Raw genomic sequence first — 22,170 nt, forward strand, 5'->3', positions numbered from 1 at the left:
ACTCATAGCTTATCTGTTGTTTTTTTTGCTTTCCCCTCATCCTGCCACCCTGACTCCTTTTCCCTAATGAGGACTCTACAGATACCCCTTTTACAAGTTACCCCTTTCTACAAGTTAGAACGCTGAGGTTCAGCAAGGTTAACACAGCAATTTCCAAGTTTGGCTGACCATCAGAATAACTGGGGAGCCCTTAAAATGCACATTCCCAGGCCTCCCCACCCCCACAGACCAACAGAACCAACCCTTAGTTTTGTAGGGTCCGAGATCACACACCTCCCCAGTGGGAAGACAGAGCTGGGACTGGGGTGAGGCAGGCGAGGCCCTCGCTGTCAGGTGCCCGTCTGCCTGTGACCTAGAGAGCACAGGCCTCCTTCCAATGTGCACCTTTGGTCTCACCCAAGACCCGCCCATAGCAAAGCTGGTATTGGGATTCCAGATCTGCCTGCAGAAAGTCCACACCCTTAGCCACAAAAGTATGATTATTAATACTGCAGCCCCAGGATGCCTTAGGGCAGGGATTCTCAAACCGGAGCCCACATCCAAATCACCTGGAGTGCTTGTTAAAACGGAGTGCTGGGCCCCATCCTGTTTCTGAGTCATCAGGTCTGGTTGGGGCTGAGTATTTACCTTTCTGACAAGATCCCAGGTGGAGCTGATTCTGCCGGCCCAGATACCAGACTTAGAGATTCGCCGCCTGAAGGTGGAAGGAGCCCGCATCTTGAGCAAGAGTTCCCTTCTCTAGATTCTTCTCTCAGAGTCTATGATGAAATGCGCTGGGCAGCTGGATTGCCTGACCCTACAGCCCTGAAACTCCAATTCCAAGTCGTAGTAAATTCCCTCATCGCTCACCTGCACCCAAGCATCTTGATGCAGGGATTCTACACTGGTCCCCGTTCCAGTAAGGAAATAGTATCCTAGGAAAGGGTCTAAGATTTGACAGCAGGGAGGGGTCAGGCCTTAGCAAGGTCAGCACTGATAAAGTCTCTGGCTTCTGACCATTCTGTTGGCTCCATCATCCACATGAGGGCTTCTGGGATGGTGCTGTTGAGTTCCTGTTCGTCTCTGTGCGTTTTGTAGCCCCACATTTACGTGGCTGTCTGGGGAAAGGAGAACCTGGTCTGACCGTTGCTAGGGGTGCTCCCTCTGTGAGTGATCATCCTGACAGCAGTTGCAGACATTTCCACTAATTAGTTAATTTTATGTGTACCTAGTTAGTGCCCTAAAAGCAAATCTACAAATTAATGGCAGTTCACATGCAAATGAATGAAATTCACAAAATCCCCAGACTATGGTTTTGGTTTTCATTTTTAAACAGGCCTGCAGCCCATGGACCAGCACTGGGTATTTCCTTCTCATCCTCAAAAAAAAAAAAAAAACATTTCTGATTCACTGAGCACCTAATTGCACAGCTCATAAGGGAAGTTCCTTCTAAAATGAAAACCCAGCATCCTGCGGGCATCGGCAGGATGCCTTACTCATTTCCACCTGTTACCAATTGCAGACTCAGCTGCCAGCACCGCTCTCCTCAGCACCCTTATTTCCCCCACCTGTCTGACCTCTGACCCTTGACCCTTACCTCTTCCTCCCAATGTCCTTATTTGAATCTGGGCCCACTATGATTGGGGAAAGAGCTCTGAAGAAGGTGTCAAGGACATGTGGTTTCACCTGCTAACCAGCTGCACGCATCTAGTAGTTACCTTTCCTCTTTAGGCTTTGGTTTTCTCATCTAAATATCTATGAGGGTAACAGGAGGATGGTTTCTCCTCAGGAAAATGGAAGGCCCTGCTGGGAAGAGGAATCAAGACAGGAAATGAGATAGCCCTTGGGTCAGGAGAGGAAGGACCTGCTCTGGGGCTTTGGGAATTGGACTCGGAGGGGCTGGGAGGGCAGGAAGCAGTTCTGGCCTAGGGCGAGCTGGTCCTGGCTAGTCAGAAGGGAGACTTGTGGCATCACTGAGTCGCCATTTTGGTTTTTGCTGGCGGCTGTGGTGAGGGACCACTTCTCACCTCAAGGTGATGTCAAGAGTTCTCGAAGCTCCTTCTCCTGAGTCATGGGGAGAACTGGCCCAAGCTGGCCGGAGACTGACTTGTGACCCATTGTGTGTGCATGAGTTCAGAGACATCAGTCTCCAAGACTCTGTGGCCATGGCGCCCAGGCTAGGTCGAGGCTAACTATAACCCTGCAGAGGAGTCCTTATCCCAGTTCTGAGCCCCGAGAAACCACTGTGGCATGGGAGGCAGGCCTCGGCAGCCTGGACTCTTCCTGCAGAGACAGGGTCCCTGCCCTTGAGACAGTTCCTGAGTGGACATGGTGTACTACTGGCCATGGGCTTGTTGGTAGCAGCCACGACTGAGAGTAGCCTTTTAGGCCTCTTTGTTTCTTCTCAGGGAGCTGAAGTTACCATGACTAGGAAGCACCCAGGGGTCCTTAGATTGGCTATGGGAGGAGTTCCAGGGAGGACTTTTTAAAAGAGACCATGCCTTGTAAGAAGGACATTTAAAATAATTAGTGTGTTGGGAACATGGAGTCACTTCTTTAGACCTTAAAAAATAATTTCTTGGCCGTGCACAGTGGTTCATGCCTGTAATCCCAGCATTTTGGGAGGCCAAGGTGGGTGGATTGCCTGAGGTCAGAAGTTCAAGACCAGCCTGGCCAACATAGCGAAACCCCGTCTCTACTAAAAATACAAAAAATTTGCTGGGTGTTCTGGTGGTCACCTGTCATCCCAGCTACTCGGGAGGCTGAGGCAGGAGAATCGCTTGAACCCAGGAGGCAGAGGTTGCAGTGAGCCGAGATCAGGCCATTGCATGGGCAACAAGAACAAGACTCTGTCTCAAATAATAAGTTATTTTCATTTAAGTGGGTAAAGCAAGACATTTGGTTAAGAGAACTAGCCTATGATCTTATGGGTTACCAGCAATCACATTCCATGATTCTGTGAGATGTCCCAGATCCCTTACTTAATTGAACTTAGCCAGTGTTACTTATTTAGCACATACCTAGCACAGTGTGCCAGGAACACTTGACATGCATTATTGTCATTATTGTATCTAATGTAACATTTCTTTCCTTTTTCTTTTTTTTTAAAGACAGGGTCTTGCTCTGTCACCCAGGCTAGAATTTACCGGCGTGATCTCAGCTCACTGCAACCTCCACTTCCCGTGGTCAAGTGAGTCTCCTGCCTCAGCCTCCTGAGTAGCTGGGACTACAGGCATGCACCACCAAGCCCAGCTAATTTTTTGTATTTTTAGTAGAGATGCAGTTTCACCATGTTGGCCAGGCTGGTTTCGAACTCCTGACCTCAAGTGATCCACCTGCCTTGGCCTTCTAAAGTGCTGAGATTACAGGTGTGAGCCACTGTGCCCTGCCAGTTGTATCTAATATAATATTTCTGCAAAGCCGGTGCTATCCATATCATACCCTGAAGAATCTGAGGCTCAGCAAAGGTAAGTAATTGACAAGTCATGTAACTTGTAAGGAGTGGAGCCAGGAGTCCAACCAGGCCTGAATGTGACTTCAGAATCCCCTGATTTGCAGCCTAGAGCCTCACTCCTGGGTTCTGTTCCAGGACCAGCCCCACCTGGAGGTCCCTAACTCTGGTGCAAGTCAGGAGCTCACCTTTGTGCATGGAGCAGAGGGACTCTCCCGTCAGTGTGAGGACTGGGCACTGGGAGGCAGCCGACTCACACCTGGGACACTGCTAGGGGAGGGCTGGAGTGAAACACTGGTCCATCCAAGCAGAACCAACACATGGTAGAATGTTTAAAAAGTCCTTTTCAACTGTTGGGCATGGTGGTCACATCTCTCATCCCAGCACTTTGGGAGGCCAAGGGAAGAGGACTGCTTGAATACGAGACCAGCCTGGGCAACATAGTGAAACCCTGTCTCTACAAAAAATAAACAAAACTAGCCAGGTGTGCTGGTGCATGCCTGTAGTCCCAGCTACTCAGGAGGCTGAGGTGGGAGGATGGCTTGAGCCCTGGAGGTGGAGGCTGCAGTGAGCTATGATCCTGCCACCACATCCCAGCCTGTGTGGTAGAGTGAGACCCTGTCTCAGAAAAAGAAAAAAAAAGGCCTTTTCATAGTCTAATTTTTTTGAAATACCCACAACATGGTTAAACAATTCAAATGTATTTTCAAATAGTTTAAAAAAAAAAATGCTGCCCAGCAAGAGGAAAAAATGGGCAAGCAAAGCACCAGTGTTTGTACAGGAATGCCAAAAAAGGAAAGGGGAATAATTTTAAAAATAAAACTTTTTTTTCTTAAGGTGGGCAGAAAAATCTCAAAACATATTGGGAGATTGAAGAAAAGAAAGAGGCACATCCTTGCTCCCAAGCTGGATAGATGGAAGGGTGCCTGGATAGATGGTGAGTCTGGGATTCTCTCTAGAGCCAGGAATGCCCCCCCCATCCCCCCCAGAAGGGTATATTTGAATCTCCTGGGGGCCATTCACTGCCTGCCAACATCCCACTCTAAATTCAACTGCTCTCCAGTTGAAGGTCATCCTATGGCTTTGAGTACTGCTAGGAGTGTGCTAGTGCAGGGGGCAGAGGCAGCAAAGAGTGGGCAGAAAATCAGGGAGAATCGCCCAAGTGTGGGTGACTTAGAAAAAGAGATTTTCCCCTGAGGAATTATATTGATGAAATCTACGCTAGAAAGGTCCAAGTTCAAAGGTCTGCTTACTTTATTATCGTTTTACCCAGAGGAATGTGCCTGTTAGGTTAATATTTATTTTGTTGAATAATCTAGTTTTAGTTATGTCAATAAGAGATAGTGGTAATTTTTAATAGGAAAAAAAGGGAGTTTTGTGGCTAATTTCAGATCTCAAGCCAGAGGTTGTTCCTGAGCTCATTGACTCTACCGCCACCTGGTGGTAGATTCCTGTAGAGCAGGGCTGGCCATTTGGAATCTGGGCCAGAACCCAAGTCTGAGGTTGGAATCCTGATCTGCTCACCCAGGAGCAGAGTGACCAGTTGGACAGAATTCCTCTTTCCCTGAATCTCAATTCCCATATCTTAAAATAGAGACCATAATATCTACTTTTGGGGTTTGTCGTGACAATCAAATGAGTTAACATATATGTAGTGCAGTGTATAGTAAATGTTTAATGAACTATAACAATTAGACTTACTGAAAAAGAACTTGACATCCCCATGGGGTTGTTTCTATTGGTCTGCCATGGAGTTCTGTTCTCACCATTTCTGTAACTGACTGGAGCCAAGCTACAGAAGACATGGCCCCTGCATCGTGGCTGACACTCTGCTGATCAGAGGCTAGGAGAGACTGACAGGTTAGAGGGACAGGCCCAATCTAACCGGTGAAATTTAAGAGGAATGATGCAAGTTCCAAATGACACATGTCTGCCAAGTGCACACATATTGAGAGAGGGACAAAAAAAACCACCAAGTCAAAAACACTGAGGAATTTTGGGAACAGCTCAACAGGAACCAATCAGGTGACACAGGCGCCAAAAACTCTAATTTGATCAACGGCCATGAAGGAACGACATATATGAAAAGTCTTCAAAATGTTCATACATCCTGACCTTGTAATTCCACTATGAGGTATCTACTTAGAGGAGGGAATCATCGGAAACAGTGCATACAAAGATGCTGACTTTGCTGTGATTTATAAAAATGAAAAAGTAGAAACAATAAATGTCCAATAATAGACAAGTCAATTGAACTGTGGTTTATCCATGCCATCCTTTAAATTTTTCAAAGGCAAATGTACATGAAATAAGTAGAGGGGGGTGGTGAGAATCGGGCTCTCAGTAGAAATAGAGGATACATTGATAAAAGGCGCAGCCAGGTAAGATATACAAATTAAAAGCCTATATGCATCTAATAAGATGGCTTCAAAATACATAATGCAAAAATTGACAACACTGCAAGGGGAAATGAACGGGTCTAAATTTAAAGTAGGAGATTTTAATACATCTCTGCCAGTAATTTATAGATCAAGTCGACAAAAAAAAAAAAAAAAAAAAAAAAGAAAAAGTCAGGAGACTGCTTTGAGTAATAACTCTGTTTACTGCAATACCTCAGCCTCAGTGAATTGATTTTGTCTGTGCACCTATCAGGCAATTACAATAATTTGTTAGAATGACTCACAGACCCAGGGAATGCTTACTTATTATTCCTGATTTATTACAAAGGAAAATTTAAAGGATACCAATAAACACCAGATGGAAGAGATGTGAGAAATAAAAATAAAATCCCAAGTACCTCCAACAATAACAATGAAATCGGTAAGAAAAAAAGAGGGCCGGGCATGGTGGCTCATCCCTGTAATCCCAGCACTTTGGGAGGCTGAGGCAGGCAGATTGTTTGAGCCCAGGAGTTCCAGACCAACCTGAGCAACACAGGGAGACCTCCATCTCCACGAAAAATTAAAAAATAAACCAAGTGTGGTGGTGTGAGCCTGTAAGTCCTAGCTACGAAGGAGGCAGAGAGGTGAGAGGATCACTTGAGCCCAGGTGGTTGAGGCTGCAGAGAGATCACGCCACTGCACTCCAGACTGGGCGACAGAGCAAGACCCTGTCTCTAAAACAACAACGAAATTACATACAGGAGATTTATAAAACTTGACTACACACACACACACACACACACACACACACACACACAAGCAAACCAACTATTTCAGTATGTGGGGCTAAATTCTAAGGGGAAGTACAGGGAGTTTAGGGAGTCAGAGACTCTTCAATTAGAGGCTCAAGGAAGATTTCCCAGAGAAGGTTATGACTGGGCTGAGTTTGTGAAGACAAGTTATCCAGCGAAAGGCGTGAGGCTGGAGGCTGAGCTATCTCAGGCAGGGGTGGCAGCGGGTCTGAGGGCCCCTAGGCAAACAGAGTGAATTTAGGGAACCACAATTCCCTTCCCAGAATTCACCTTTGCTTCCAGGCAGGAGCACTGACATGCATCTGCAGGTGCCCCACTAAAAGCTATGGGTCAGTTTCCATCTCTAACAGGAGATGGGGGTCTTCAGTTACCACCAAGCCAGGGCATGTCCCCCAGAAAGGAGCATGAGCTGGGCTGGAAAAGGAGCTACCCAGAGCTCCAGTGTAAGGCAGGCTTGGGGAGCTCCCTGCAGGTGGGGCAGGACACAGGACTCCTGAGGCCCCACCACCTCCTAAGGAAGCCCCCGCCCCATCCTCCGCTAGTTCTAAAAAGCCTGGAGGGCCTCCCTGCAGTCTGGTTCAAGTGACAGGGACTCCCAGCCCGGGCCCCGCCCATGCTCACACATAGTTTCTCTGGGGTTCAGGCCATCTGTTAACACAGCTATCACTGGCTTCCTGCTCACCATGCCAAGGTGTCACATACATGAGCTCAGGTCTAGGGAAGAACTCTAGAGGGATTTGCAACACTACCTGTCCAAAGTCCCTGAGTAAGTGAAACACAGTGTTTAGCCCAAACCTTCATTTTAGCTAAGTGCCCTCCTGTGTCCTCCGGCAGAGCCACTCAGTGGACCCTCTCAGCTGGTGTGGGGCCTCACTTTACCCTCCTTTCAGTCCCCCATTCCTGACTACTGAGCAGGCAGGGAGATGTGAGAGCCAGAAAGACGTGGGCAAGCCACACAGGCCCATTAGTTCAGTAGCTGTGGAGAGAGAGGCCATTAAGGAAGGAGTCCTGTCTGGAAATCAGAAACCTGTACTGACAGGCTGTGTGACCAGGAGCAAGTCACTTCCCCTCTCTGGTCTTCAGTTTCTTCCTTTGTAAAATGACAAGAAATCATCTCTAAGCTTATTTCTAGCTGAAAATTCTCAGATCTTTTTTAAAGTATTGGGTCCATTTCAAGAGTCAACTTAGTTTTTTTTTTAGGTGAGGGACAGGGTCTCTGTTGCCCTGGTTGGTCTCAAACTCCTGGGCTCAAGGGGTTCTCTGCCTCAGCCAGCTTCAGACGTTCTTAATAGGAGGATATTGTCCCTCTTGTTGCTTTTCCGGGGCTGTTGTGAGGTGGAAGCAACAGAGACCGGCATCCTTGAGCCACTGCTGAGCCATGACTAGGAATTAGACTTTGCAAAGGAGCTGTGTGCAGTGGCTCACACCTGTAGTTCCAGCACTTTGGGAGGCTCAGGGAGGAGAGCTTGAGCCCAGGAGTTTGAGACCAGCCTGGGCAACGTGGCAAGACCCTGTATCCACTAGAAAAAAAAAAATTATCTGGGTTTTGTGGCACGTGCCTATAGTCCCAGCTCCTAGGGAGGCTGAGGTGGGAAGATCACTTGAGCCTGGGAGGCAGAGGCTGCAGTGAGCCAAAACTGCACCACTGCACGCCAGCCTGGTGACAGAGGGGGACCTTGTCTCAAAAAATGACTAACCAACCAAAAAAACCCCAAACGATGATGTAGTGAATATCTCGGTGTTTGAATGAGCATATCTGTAGGCTAAATTTGATGGGGATTCTTTAAAATAAGGTTGTATATCTTATTTTAGGGTAATTAGCCTCCCAAGCAGCTGAGACTACAGGAGTGTGCCACCCAGTTTGGCTTTTTTTTTTTTTTTTAAATAGAGATGGTGTCTTACTATGTTACCCAGGCTGCTCTCAAACTCCTGGGCTCAAGCAATCCTCCTGCCTTAGCCTCCCAAATGCTGGGATTATAGGCATGAGCCACCACACCTGGCCATCATCTGCGATAGTCCCAAACGAGAAATCACTGTCATTTTCATTACTACGAGGCAAATGAAATCAATTATGATCTACCAAAGAGATTGGGGCATCTGTACTGACCTGGGCCGATCTTCAAGATATATGAAGTGTGTACTGTATTCCACCATTTGTGTGTGCTGTTGGAGAAGGCACACGTCTGTATATAATAGGTAATTTCTGGAAGGATGCACAGGAAACTGGTAACAGTGGTTTCCTCTGTGGAGAAAATGGGGGGACTGAGGGGCAGGGAACGAGGACACAGCTTTTCACTTGTAGGCCTTTAGCACCATTTGAATTTTTGTTTTTCCATCTCTCCATCTCCATATATTAACTTGAAAATCTTTCTTCTGGTAATATAGCAATTATAGCAATTGACTTTAAATGTGAAAACAACCTTGTATTCTGAGATAAACTCTATTTGGTCATGATGCATCATAGTCCGAATATTGCTGGATTCAATTAGCTAATAGTTCAATGATTTTTGCATCTGTGTTCATGTGTTTAGGTAGTCACTTTCTGCCTCAGCCTCCCGAGTAGCCAGGACTACAGGCACGTGCCACCATGCCCAGCTAATTTTTTGTATTTTTAGTAGAGACGGGGTTTCACCATGTTGACCAGTATGGTCTTGATCTCTTGACCTCGTGATCCACCCGCCTCGGCCTCCCAAAGTGCTGGGATTACAGGCGTGAGCCACCGCGCCCGGCCAGCTTTTTCTTTCTTAAATGTTTAATAGAACTCACCAATAAAGCGATCTGGACCTAAAGTTTTCTTTGGAGATTTTTTTTTAAGAGATGGGGTCTGACCTTGTTTCCCAGGCTGAACTCAAAATCCTGGGCTCAAGTGATCCTTCTGTCTCAGCCTCTCAAGTAGCTGGGACTGTAGAAAGATTTTTTTATAACAAATTTCTTTTATATAGAGCTACTCAGGTTTTCTGTTTCATCTTATGTACATTTTAGTAAGTTCTATATCTCAAGGAATTGATTGATTTCATCTATTGGTTTAAAATTGTTCGTATTTCCTTCTTTTTTAATGTCTGTAAGACCTATAATAACATCTCCTATTTCGTTGCTGATAATTTGTGTTTTATCTTTTTTTTCTTAGTTTTGCTAGGGGTTTATTCATCTTCTCAAAGAAACAACTGTGGCTTTGTTAAATTTACTGTTCATCTGTTTTCAATGTCATTGATTTTGCTTCTATCTTTAATATTTCCTTTCTTCTTACTTTGCTTTTCCTCTAGCTACCTTCTTTCCAATATATAGATATTTAAAGCTATTAAATATATCACTGGGGAAGCAAGTACAATCTACTAATTTAGCCTTTTAGTATTTTATTTCTCTGGGTTACTTAAACTTGAAATATATTTCTAATTCTTTTTTTAGAGAAAACTTTATTTTTTAATTTTTTTAAAGAAGGCTACATTGGTAAGAATTTAGAGAAAACTTTCTAGGAGAATCAGGAAATACTACCCATGGTGGGTGGGAGTATACATAAAAAATCTAGAGAATGATTGTAAGGATATAAAAAAACCTAATATTCCTGTTACTGTTCTTTTTCATTCCATTCCAAGCTGTGTTTATTCTACAGATACTTTAATTTTAGGAAACTTTAGTTCCTTTTTGAATGCTATGTTTTAATTACCAGTGACTCATTCATCTATACTCATGTTTTTGGATACAAATGAAGGTTAAGTATGACTCTGGTTAATTTAATGCTTTAACTATACCATACCAACTGCATCATTAATTCACTGTCAAGATGCAATCTTCTTTTGCTACTAATTACATTAATCACTTTTCTTTAGTTATTGCTTATATTACCTTTGGGGAACTAATTCCATCTTTTTAATAATTCATTTTAATTTCTGATTTTTTTTTTTTTTGAGACGGAGTTTCACTCTTGTTACCCAGGCTGGAGTGCAATGGCGCGATCTCGGCTCACCGCAACCTCCGCCTCCTGGGTTCAGGCAATTCTCCTGCCTCAGCCTCCTGAGTAGCTGGGATTACAGGCACGCGCCACCATGCCCAGCTAATTTTTTGTAGTTTTAGTAGAGACGGGGTTTCACCATGTTGACCAGGATGGTCTCGATCTCTTGACCTCGTGATCCACCCGCCTCGGCCTCCCAAAGTGCTGGGATTACAGGCTTGAGCCACCGCGCCCGGCTTAATTTCTGATTTTTAAATACTGAAAAGGTTTATTAAAGGTTATTTTCTTTATACTTATTCTGGATAGTACAAAAAATTCCATCATAAATTTTTTTTTAAAGGAATAATTGTGCTGTAACATGAAACAATTTTCAAAAGGAACCCCAGTCAAAATATTCCTAAATATACATATAACCAAATGTATGTTTGTATATTTTAGAGAAAATAACAGAACTTTTTTTCTTATTTTAATTGTAGACAGAGACTTGCTATGTTGCCCAGGCTGTTTTGAACTCTTAAGTTGGCCTAAAGTTGCCTGAGCCTCCCAAAGTGCTGGGATTACAGGCATGAGCCACTGCACCGAGTCTAGTTTTCTTAAAACATTTTTTTTGTTTTTTTTGAGACAGGATCTCGCTATGTGGCCTGGGCTGGAGTGCAGTGGTGCAATCATGACATACTGTACCCTCGAGCTCCCGGGTTCAAGTGATCCTCCCACCTAAACCTTCTGAGTAGCTGGGTAGGGATTACATAGGTGTGCACCACCACACTCAGCTAATTTTTATATTTTTTGTAGAGATGGGGTTTCACCATGTTGCCCAGGCTGGTCCTGAACTGGGCTCAAGCAGTCGAACCACCTCAAAGTGCTGGGATTACAGGCATGAGCCACTGAGTTTAAAGCATTTGTGAAACATAGTTAATAACGGCCTTCTCAAATTAAGTCTGCTAGCAGAAAAAAGTCTAACATTTTACACTGAGTCCAAAGCTAGTTTGGGGAAAAGACTTTTGATCTTTAAATGCCAAGGGAAAAGGTATCTTATCTCAGTCAAGAGATGATACAATTCAGTGGAATGAAACGTGTACCTACACAGATGACTTTTGCTTCTACCAGTTTTATCTTTTACAAAGCCCTGACGTGGCTTGGTACAGTGTGGCTCCTGCCTGTAATCTCAGCACTTTGGGAGCCAAGCAGGGAGGATCGCTTGAACACAGGAGTTTGAGACCAGCCTGTGCAACACAGCGAGACTTTTTTTTTTTTTTAGTTGAGGTATCACAGCAACACAGTGAAACTGCATCTTTACAAGAATAAAATAGCCAGGCATGGTGGTGTACATCTGTAGTCCCAGCTACTTGGGAGGCTAAGGTAGGATCACTTGAGCCCCCAGAGGTTGAGGCTGCAGTGAGCCATAATTGTGCCACCATACTCCAGCCTGGGTGACAGAGTGAGACCCTGTCTCGAAAAACACAGGCTGGGTCTGGGTGGCTCACACCTGTAATCCCAGCACTTTGAGAGGCTGAAGCGGGAGGATTCCTCGAGCTCAGTTCAGACCACCCTGGCCAACATAGTGAGACTCTGTCTCTATTTTTTTTTTTAAAGTAAAACAAACAAAAACAAAAAATTCCATGATCCTTTTGTGGTTTGTAAACATGATGGCTGGGTTCATAAACATGATGATTGGGTGTTTACACACGTGTGTGAGATGTGCCTCCCTCAAAGCTTGTTACAATTCAACCATTACCCATCTGACATTAACACACACACACACACACACACACACACACACACACACACAGAGAGAGAGAGAGAGTAAATTTAAAAATCATGTCTCATTTCAGCATCTTATATTTTTAAAAACCAGTATTTTGGTAGATTACAATAACAAATTTATACTGTTAATGACTTTTTTTTTTCTTTCCTCAACTTTTGTTTTAGGTTAGGAGATACCTGTGTAGGTTTGCTACATGGGTAAATTATGTGTTGCTGGGTATTTGTGTACAAATGATTTTAACACTCCGGGAGTGAGCATAGTACCCAACAGCAAGTTTTTTGACCCTCGCCTTTCTCCCACCCTCCCACCCGGCCCTCTCAAGTAAGCCCTGGTGTCTGTTGTTCCCATCTTTGTGTTCATGTGTACTCAATTGTTTAGCTCTCACTGATAAGTGAGAACATGTGGCATTAATCACATTAAAACCCAGTATGACAGATATCATTTTCTTACAGAGCATCGTATGGATCACCCTGTTAACAGAAATCATCTGAAAATCAGCACAATATTTCATTTATTTATTGTATAAGTTTGGCGAACAGCACAAAAATCCAGCAACATTTAAAACATAGAAAAAAGTCAAATGCTAAACAGGACTGGGGATTTTTTTTTTTACTTCATTAGAAATAACAAGTACACATTTTAAGATTCTGCAAAGCTAGCAAAATGAAGATGCTTGTCTTCTGAATATATACCACAAACACACATATAAAAAAACAATATAATTTATCTTTACAAAAATTACAGCCAAGCAATAGAAAAGAAGAATGTTAATGAAGATAGCAACAGATGTTTAGTACATACACCTTACACATTGAAATGCTACATCTTGTACCCTGAAATGCCATGTGTAGAGAGCCAAGCAGAGTAAATTTAGGCTCATTACTGAGGTTAAGAATAATTTGAAAAGAATTTAATTATACTGTCTATATAGCAATTGCTAGAAGATGACAATGTATTCCACCATATATCTGAGAAGTTGAGTCTTCTTTGTTGGCAGTATAAAATTTCTGACCAGTATCAAAATTCTGGTAACACACAAATTGAAGGCATTTTCTAGTGTATGCAAATGTTAAAGGGGCATCAATGAATGTGAAAGAAAATCTCAGATTTTTCACATCAAGTTTCTGCTGAGCTTTGTCAAACCAAATACCTCAGCTATAAGGCAAGAGAAAATAACTTCCTATAATAGATTAGTGGATCTTACCAAGTAAATATAGGAATTCAATCTTAGGGAAAAATTCCCTACATTAATAGATCTGAAATAGTTGGCCTTGAAACAAACATCTAGAAATTAACAAACATTCTGACATTCAGTCATTGGTTCAGAAGCCTAACAATCTGTTGGTATATATTATTAAATTAACTTTTTGGAATCAGCACCAGTCCCCAAAACCTCAAATTATAATATTTAATCTTCATTAAAATACATCTTTTTTGTGCTACATTAACACAGCTACAATTAAGTTAAAGAAAGCTGAATTTATTCAACTTATTGTATATGTTTATGTATACTAGGTAGTGACTTAAATTCTTTTATTTACTTGTGCTTCTGTTTTGGGGCACTTTGATTGGAGAAAAATTCATTTCACAGGATTACATCTTGCTAAAACATTCCTTAGCATTGGTCCAAACTTGAATTCCCTAAAAATAAAAATAAAAACTTTAAAATGTGTGTTTGGAAGGAATCTGAAAACCCAAGTACTTGGCTTAGTGATACACTAAGTGTTGCTTTTTGGAATAATTAACAAGTTGAGCAAATACGGCACTATTTTGGGAAATGGCTAACATAAGCAAATGTCTAATGCTTCCAAAAAGAGAACAGGAATCTCTAATACAAACTTTTCTTCAAAATGGAGAAGGAACTCCTACAACTTGTTAAAAAACTGAGTTAATTCATTTTCTATCACATACTCAGGTAGTTTCCATTTGTAAATCAAACAAGTTTTCAGTCATTTTTTGTTTCTTTTTTTTTTTTGGAGATAGGGTCTTACTCTGTTGCCTAGGCTGGAGTACAATCACAGCTCTTTGCAGCTTCAACCTCCAAGGCTCAAGGGGTCCTCCCACCTCAGCCTGCCAAGTAGTTGGGACCATGGGTGCAAACCACCACATCTGACTTATTTTTTTGTATTTTTTTTTAAATGGGATCTCACTATGTTGCCCAGGCTGGTCTGGAATTCCTGGGCTCAAGCAATCCGCCTGCCTCTGCCTTCCAAAGTGCTGGGATTACAGGTGTGAGCCAGTGTCCGGCCCGGCTTTTTCAATGGAATATTTGAAACAAAAAACTTTATTAGTCTAACAAATATAAATTCAGTTATTAAATTATTACTCCAATAACTAAAATGTTGACAAAAACTAATGTGCTAAATTATTGAATACTTCTTAATACTTGAAGTTACTTAGCACAAAGCTATAGATGGCCTAATATGTATAAACAAAAATACATGTTTATAGAGCTGTAACAGTAAAACTTAAGGTTTTTTTTAAAATAAGGTATTTTTTCAATAAATACGATTCTCTAATAATTGCAAATTTATGAGAAAGGAACTTTTTCTTTAAGTATTAAAGTGTGTCATTTATTAAGGCTTTAAACAATTTTATTTTTCTTTTCTTTTTGAAAGAAGGTCTCAGGACGGGCGCGGTGGCTCATGCCTGTAATCTAGCACTTTGGGAGGCGGACGCAGGCAGATCATGAGATCGGGAGTTCGAGACCAGCCTGGCCGACATGGTGAACCTTGTTTCTACTACAGATACAAAAAATTAGTCGGGCATGATGGTGTGCACCTATAATCCTAGCTATTTGGGAGGCTGAGGCAGGAGAATTGCTTGAACCTGGAAGGTGGAGGTTGCAGTGAGCCGAGATCACACCTCTTGTACTCCAGCCTGGGCGACAGATTTTTGTCTCAAAAAAAAAAAAAAAAGGAAGTCTTGAACTCCTGGGATCAAGTGATCCTCCTGCCTCAACCTCCCCAATAGCTAGGATCACATATAAAAATCTGTATTGCTTAGGCAAGAAAATAAAATGATGAAATTGCATAGTACCATTCTCGGGAAACAAGGTAACACACACTCTTATTAATCTTGTTTTACTAGTTATCTCAGGATTTGTGAATAAATCTACAAAATAGCCAACAGTACGTCCAAATACAGCTCTAGTAGTATCTTTTATATTCAGAGATTAAATTTCTGGCACTCTCAACCAATGCAGCCTAAACAAAGTGGAGGGGAAAGTCCTTTGAGACATTATATTAAGGCCTTGCATTTTACTTTAGAAAGAAGTGAAAGCAAGATCACAAGGTGCTTATTGAGTCTTTTATAGGAAAAACAAAAAAACTAAAAACCTTTGTTATCTGATCTTTCAGATTTCTTGAGGTTAAAAAGTTAGATTGGAAAAAGGACTGTACAGCTGTGTGTGGTGGCTCATGCCTACAATCCCAGCAATTTGGGAGGCCAGGACAGGAGGACTACTTGAGCCCGGGAGTTCAAGACCAACCTGGGCAACACGGTGAGACCCCATTTCAAAAAGAAAAAGCAAAAGGACTGTAAATATCTATCATCCAGCTGCAGGTAAAAAGTAAGAGGTGATAGAATAAAGGCAAAAAAAGAGAGATGCTACCAAACTACAGCATACTCAATCCTTTAGCACCTGCAGACTCACCAGTCATGATCTAAACTTGTTTTAAGTGACTCCAAAGATCCACAGTATACAGTAACTTATAATGCACTGAAGCATAAATATGAATTTGTCCAAACCAAATGGAGCCCACTTAACTAGTGAGTGGGTATGGTGTTCATGCCTCAAAATATCTTTGTTCTCTCAGTGATGCTCTCGGCCAAAAAATAAAATTTTGGGACAAATTAAAGCATAAGAATTATATATATGTTTATATGAGTGTGATTTTGCCCTTTAAGAAGGTCTTCATAAATGTGGGAATTCAACTTGCCATGTGATTTACTGAGGTAATGCATGTAAAATTGCTTGATAGATATGACACAGCACAGATGATAATACAAATCAAAGCACTGGTACTGGTAGTCACACTGGCAGATCTTAGGTTAAGGAATGTTTCCTACTTTGTTCTTAAACCAACATTTTAGAAAGACTTCCATCATTGTCAAACACTTATTTTAACTAGAATAAGCTCCAACGTTTATATCTTTCACTATGGATATCGGCACCACAAATGATTTACTTTATGAGGAAGCACATCATAACCACATTTTCACTAAATAATGTTCAAGCTATTTTCCAGTCAAAGCATATACTTGGAATGGTATTTTATTGTCTGGTCCAAGAATACCATATCATCAAAATAATCTTAGTATATATTTTCAAATACAAGCTATAAATGGGGGATACAAATTTGGACTTTAGATGAGTGGAGACTCAGTAAGGGACATACTGGTTGTAACACTTCTTTCAAAATTAAGTCAAGGCTGGGTGTGGCGGCTCACACCTGTAATCACAGCACTTTGGGACTGCATGAGGCCAGGAGTTCGAGACCAGCCTGGGCAACATAATGAGACCCCCATCTCTATTTTTTAAATATTAAAAATCCTACAAAATTAAAATAGAGAAATTGATAAACATTTTATAAGAGAAGAACAAAAATGAAAATTTTTGGTCCAAGTAAGGTAATTTAAAGAAATTTATAAGTACTTCTGAATACACGTATGTCTTCATTGAAACCAAAACCTACCTTTTTGCACATACTGATCTGCATAACTGCATAGCTTATGAGGGCCTCCTTTAAGTCTCGGTTCTTTTGTTCTTTGAAGCGTTCAATATCAGCCCATGCATTTTTCACAAATTCTCTGAAATAAAAGGTATAGTCATTATTATTCTTATTTAAATTAAATAAACTGTATATTATAAATTTAACTAACCAGTTCCCTTTTGAGTTGATTTTTAATTGCCTATATAGAAGGAAAAGCTATTGCTTGTATAAGACAGTTTTTTCTTTTTCTAAAAATTATAGTTAGGGAAAAAGCAAAAAGAAAGTCTTACATTCTTATACCTTTTAATTTCTTTTTCTTTTCGTTCTTTCTGTTTTTTGTTTTTTTTTTTTTTTTTTTTTTTGTGACTGAGTCTCACTCTGTTGCCCATGCTGGAGTGTAGTGGCGTGATCTTAGCTCACCGCAGCCTCTACCTCCTGGGTTTGAGTAATTCTCCTGCCTCAGCCTCCTGAGTAGCTGGGATTACAGGTGTGTGCTACTACGCCTGACTAATTTTTATATTTTTAGTAAAGATGAGGTTTCACCATGTTAGCCAGGCTGCTCAAAATCCTGACCTCAGGTGATCTGCCCACCTCAGCCTCCCAAAGTGCTGGGATTATAGGTGTGAGCCACAGCACCTGGCCTAATAATCCACATTTTTTTGCCACAAGAATTCTACCTTCAAATTATGCCTATAAAATACACATAGATGACTTCTTGAGCCAGCTCACAAGCCTAACAGGTGTCAGTCACAATGAAGTAAGTGGGGTCACTGGAAAATGGACACTCTTTTGACAAGAAGGATTATGAATTGCATTTAGCATGTACTTGTTTTAAATGACAACCGAAGTTTTAAAAAAATGTTAAGCCAGGCACAGTAGCCAGTAGTCCCAGCTATTCGAGAGGCTGAGGTGGGAGGATCACTTGAGCTCTGGACTTTGAGGTGGCAACAAGCAACGATGGCACCACTGCACTATGACCTTGGGCGGCAAGATGAGACCCTGTCTCAGTAAAATTAAATACATAAACAATAAAAATAAAAATCCTGAGAGGCATTTGTTCTCCACCCCTCTCCCCGCACCGAGGTGGGGTCTCACTCTGTCATCCAGGCTGGAGTGCAGTGGCGTGATCTTGGCTCACTGCAACCTCTGCCAACCAGGTTCAAGAGATTCTCCTGCCTCAGCCTCCCAAATAGCTGGGATTACAGGCACGTACCACCAGGGCTAGCTAATTATTTTTTGTGTATTTTTAGTAGAGATGGGGTTTCACTGTGTTAGCCAGGATGGTCTATACTCCTGATTTTGTGATCTGCCCACCTTGGCTTCCCACAGTGCTGGGATTACAGGTATGAACCACTGTGCCTGGCCTATCTTTTAAATTCTACCCATGACTTTGCCATATTTGGTGCCAGTATTTCTAAAAAATAACAAAACTACCTCAAAACCCATAATACACTCTTGGTCTGCCTTGGTCTATTCACTGGTTGTCAGTTAAAAACAACAATAAGGCCGGGCGCGGTGGCTCAAGCCTGTAATCCCAGCACTTTGGGAGGCCGAGGCGGGTGGATCACGAGGTCAAGAGATCAAGACCACCCTGGTCAACATGGTGAAACCCCGTCTCTACTAAAAACTACAAAACATTAGCTGGGCAAGGTGGCGCGTGCCTGTAATCCCAGCTACTCAGGAGGCTGAGGCAGGAGAATTGCCTGAACCCAGGAGGCGGAGGTTGCGGTGAGCCGAGATCGCGCCATTGCACTCCAGCCTGGGTAACAAGAGCGAAACTCCGTCTCAAAAACAAAACAAAACAAAACAAAACAAAAAAACAACAACAATAAGGAGAATGAATCAAATAGTGATAGTGGGTCTCTGAGAACTAAATTTCTAGAAATACTTATGTAACAATTACATGCCTATGCAAGGCGTTGGGACATGAATGTGAAAAAAAAAATACAATCACTGACTTTGAAGGGCTTATAATTTACCCAGAGATAGTCACACAGAATAATCAATCATCTAATACAAAATTGCCATAGCATAGTGGCATGAATTAAATATTGTGATGTCCTGAGAAGGCTTCACAATGAAATAACACTTCAGCTAGGTACTAAAGGAGGGGCAGGAGGAGAACAAAGGGCAGAGGGAAAGTACAAAGGGTAGCAATCAGGAAAAGTACAAGAAAATAATATTATGAAGCCAAAAGTCTTTTATTTCTCTTTCCCCCAAACTGAAACAACTGTTTCTATAACATGATTTTTGATAACTCAAATTTCTTATTTATACATATGTACGTACATACATACATACATACATACATACATATAAATAGAGTCAGGGTCTTCCTATGCTTCCCAAGCTGGTCTCAAACTCCTAGGCCCAAGCAATCCTCCCGCTTCAGCCTCCTAAAGTGCCATGATTACAGGTGTGAGCCACTATACCCAGGCTGATAACTCAAATTTCTTAGGAATGCAACCACTGCATTTTAAAGGACAAGCTGTATTCAGGGATGCCAATGAAGCTGGGAATTGTTAAAAATAATCCGCCATATAGTCTACAAGTCTAGTTTACTTAAACATCTCAGCAACTTTACCTGCCTTCCAGATTTTTAGACTTTAGCTGTTGTTCTCCTTCATTTATTTGTTCTTCTAGCACCTTTATCCTGGCTTCTCTCTGCTCTGGAGTTTCTTGACCAAAGAGCTTGGTAGTCATTCCCTTCAAAGAGAATGTTCTCACAGTCTACAAGGAAACAGAAACAGATGAATGGATAAATAAAATGTAGTATACACATACAATGGAACATTATTCAGTCTCTAAAAGAATGAAATTCTATTATGTGCTACAACATGGATAAACCTTGAGGACATTATGCTAAGTGAAATAAGACAGATACAAACAAACAAATACTGTATGATTCCACTCATATATATGAGACACTAATACCTACATTGTATTAGGTATTAATAATCCAGAGATAATTTAAAGCAGGGGTTCCCCAACCCCAGAGCTATGTACTGATACCAGTCCATGGCCTGTTTGGAACCAGGCTGCACAGCTGGAGATCATTACCACCTGATCTCCACCTCCTGTCAGATCAGCAACAGAGACATTAGATTCTCATAGGAGCATAAACCCTATTGTGAACTGCACATGTGAGAAATCCAGATTGTGTGTTCCCTGTGAGAATCTAAAGGCTGATGATCTGAGATGAAACAATTTCATCCTGAAACCATCCCCAGCATCCCCCGCCCTGGTCCATGGAAAAACTGTCTTCCACAAAACAAGTCTCTAGTGTCAAAAAGGTTGGCAACTGCTGATTTAAAGTATACAAAAGGATATGCACAGGTTATATGAAAATACTATACCATTTTATATAAGGGACTTAAGCATCTGAGGATTTCAGTATCCAAGGGATCCTTAACCAATCTCACTAAGGATATGGAGGAACAACTATGCTACTGAACTCAACACTTAAAAATGGACAGGATGGTAAATTTTATGTTACAGATATTTCACTACACACACACACACACACAAAGAAAATAAAAACATTTGCCGTATTTCCCCTAGGTCAGACAAAACCACCATAAACTTCACCACCAGGGGACTCTCATTATTTTTTAATTTATTTTTACAGAGTCATAGCCAAGAATCTTAATAGAATTTCTAACGCTGAAATAATATGGAGTAGTCAAAAAGGAGGAACTTCTAACTGTACTTTTTTTTGAGATGGGGTCTTGCTCTGTTGCCCAGGCTGTAGTATAGTGGCACAATTACGGCTCACTGCAGCCTCAACCTCTTGGAGTCAAGTGATCCTCATACCTCTGCCTCACAAGTGGCTGGGACCACAGGTGCATGCCACCACACCCAGCTAATTTTTAAATTTTTGGTGGAGACAGGGTCTAGCTATATTAATCCACACTGGTCTCAACTTCCTGGGCTCATGCCTCTGCTGCTAAAAGTGCTGGGATTACCGGCATAAGCGGCCATACCCGGCTTGAATTTCACAAACAAATGTAAAACTTCCACATGAAATATTAGACAAGTTAATTTTTACTCTGTATGAATGATCATATTTTTTAAAATTACTATATGTTATAAAAAAGTAAATAAATTCACTAGGCAACTATGGAAATAAACCAAACTAAAGAAGCATATTTGAAATCTGCATAACTCACAGTCAAACCTGGGCATCTATTAATAAAACAGGATGCCTAAATCCAAACATTGCAAGGCAGCCTCCAGTTTCACTGCTTTAATATTTCCTCACTCTCTGGAGTTGACTGAAGAGAACATTTTTCCCTTGACATGTAGGAGTAGAGAACTGAGCTCCCTGAAAATGGGCTGGGAACTTCTCCACTGTTTTAAAAATAAACCAAGGGCCTAGTTTATACATGTGTGTGGTTACAAGTCTTTCCCCACATATATCTATGACTTTTCACAGATGTAGCAAGTGGGTAATCTATGTAAAAAGCACTTTTAAAACTACAGTGCTTGTTAACTATCAAGAGACTGTTAAGTAGAGACATGGTTTACTACTTTCAGAATATGTTGCTCACCATGATAGCTAATTTATTGCAATGAAACAGCTGGAGAGTAGAAAGCTGATTATAAAAATGATCTAAGACTAATGCAATCAGATTCAGAATTTTCCTCACAAGAACTCACGGTAAGCATTAGAGAATAAAGTACATCAAAAGCTCCTTGTTAGGCGAGATGCACTGGTTCTAAGAGGGTACGGCTTTTCAAAGTCAACTAAAATTTCTACAAAGTACCTTGCAAATGTTAAACCTGATAAAGGTCATTGCATGTTTTTTCACTTGGATGTAGAAACTGAATGACAGGCTAGGCATGGTGGCCTACCCTGTAGCACTTTGGGAGGCTGAGGCAGGAGGATTACTTGAGCCCAGGAGTTTGAGACCACCCTGGTCAACATGATGAGACTAGTCTCTACAAAACTATAAACAAAATTAGCCAGGCATGGGGGCACATGCCTGTGGTCTCAGCTACTCAGGAGACTGAGGCAGGAGGATTGCCTGACCCTAGGGGTTTGAGGCTGCTGTGAGCCCTGATTACACCACTGAGCTCCAGCCTGGGCAACAGAGCCAGACCTTGTCTCAAAAAATA

General features: G+C 41.8%; 1 protein-coding gene and 1 pseudogene across 1 annotated transcript in view; one reads left to right on the plus strand and one right to left on the minus strand.

Moving 5' to 3' along the window:
- Positions 1-12,194: 12,194 nt before the first annotated feature.
- Positions 12,195-12,317, plus strand: LOC119469178 (annotated as a pseudogene).
- Positions 12,318-12,831: 514 nt separating this feature from the next.
- Positions 12,832-22,170, minus strand: part of SNX4 (sorting nexin 4) — a 64,020-nt gene continuing 54,681 nt past the window's right edge. Inside the window, exons 12-14 of the mRNA XM_017516440.2 lie at positions 19,637-19,782; positions 17,035-17,149; positions 12,832-13,978 (exon numbers count right to left, since the gene is read on the minus strand). Coding sequence (XP_017371929.1) covers positions 13,931-13,978; positions 17,035-17,149; positions 19,637-19,782 — 309 coding nt within the window. The 3' untranslated portion in view covers positions 12,832-13,930. The remainder of the gene's footprint in view (positions 13,979-17,034; positions 17,150-19,636; positions 19,783-22,170) is intronic.

This window comes from Cebus imitator, unplaced genomic scaffold (genome assembly GCF_001604975.1).
Source record: "Cebus imitator isolate Cc_AM_T3 unplaced genomic scaffold, Cebus_imitator-1.0 Scaffold588, whole genome shotgun sequence".
NCBI classification, from domain to species: domain Eukaryota; kingdom Metazoa; phylum Chordata; class Mammalia; order Primates; family Cebidae; genus Cebus; species Cebus imitator.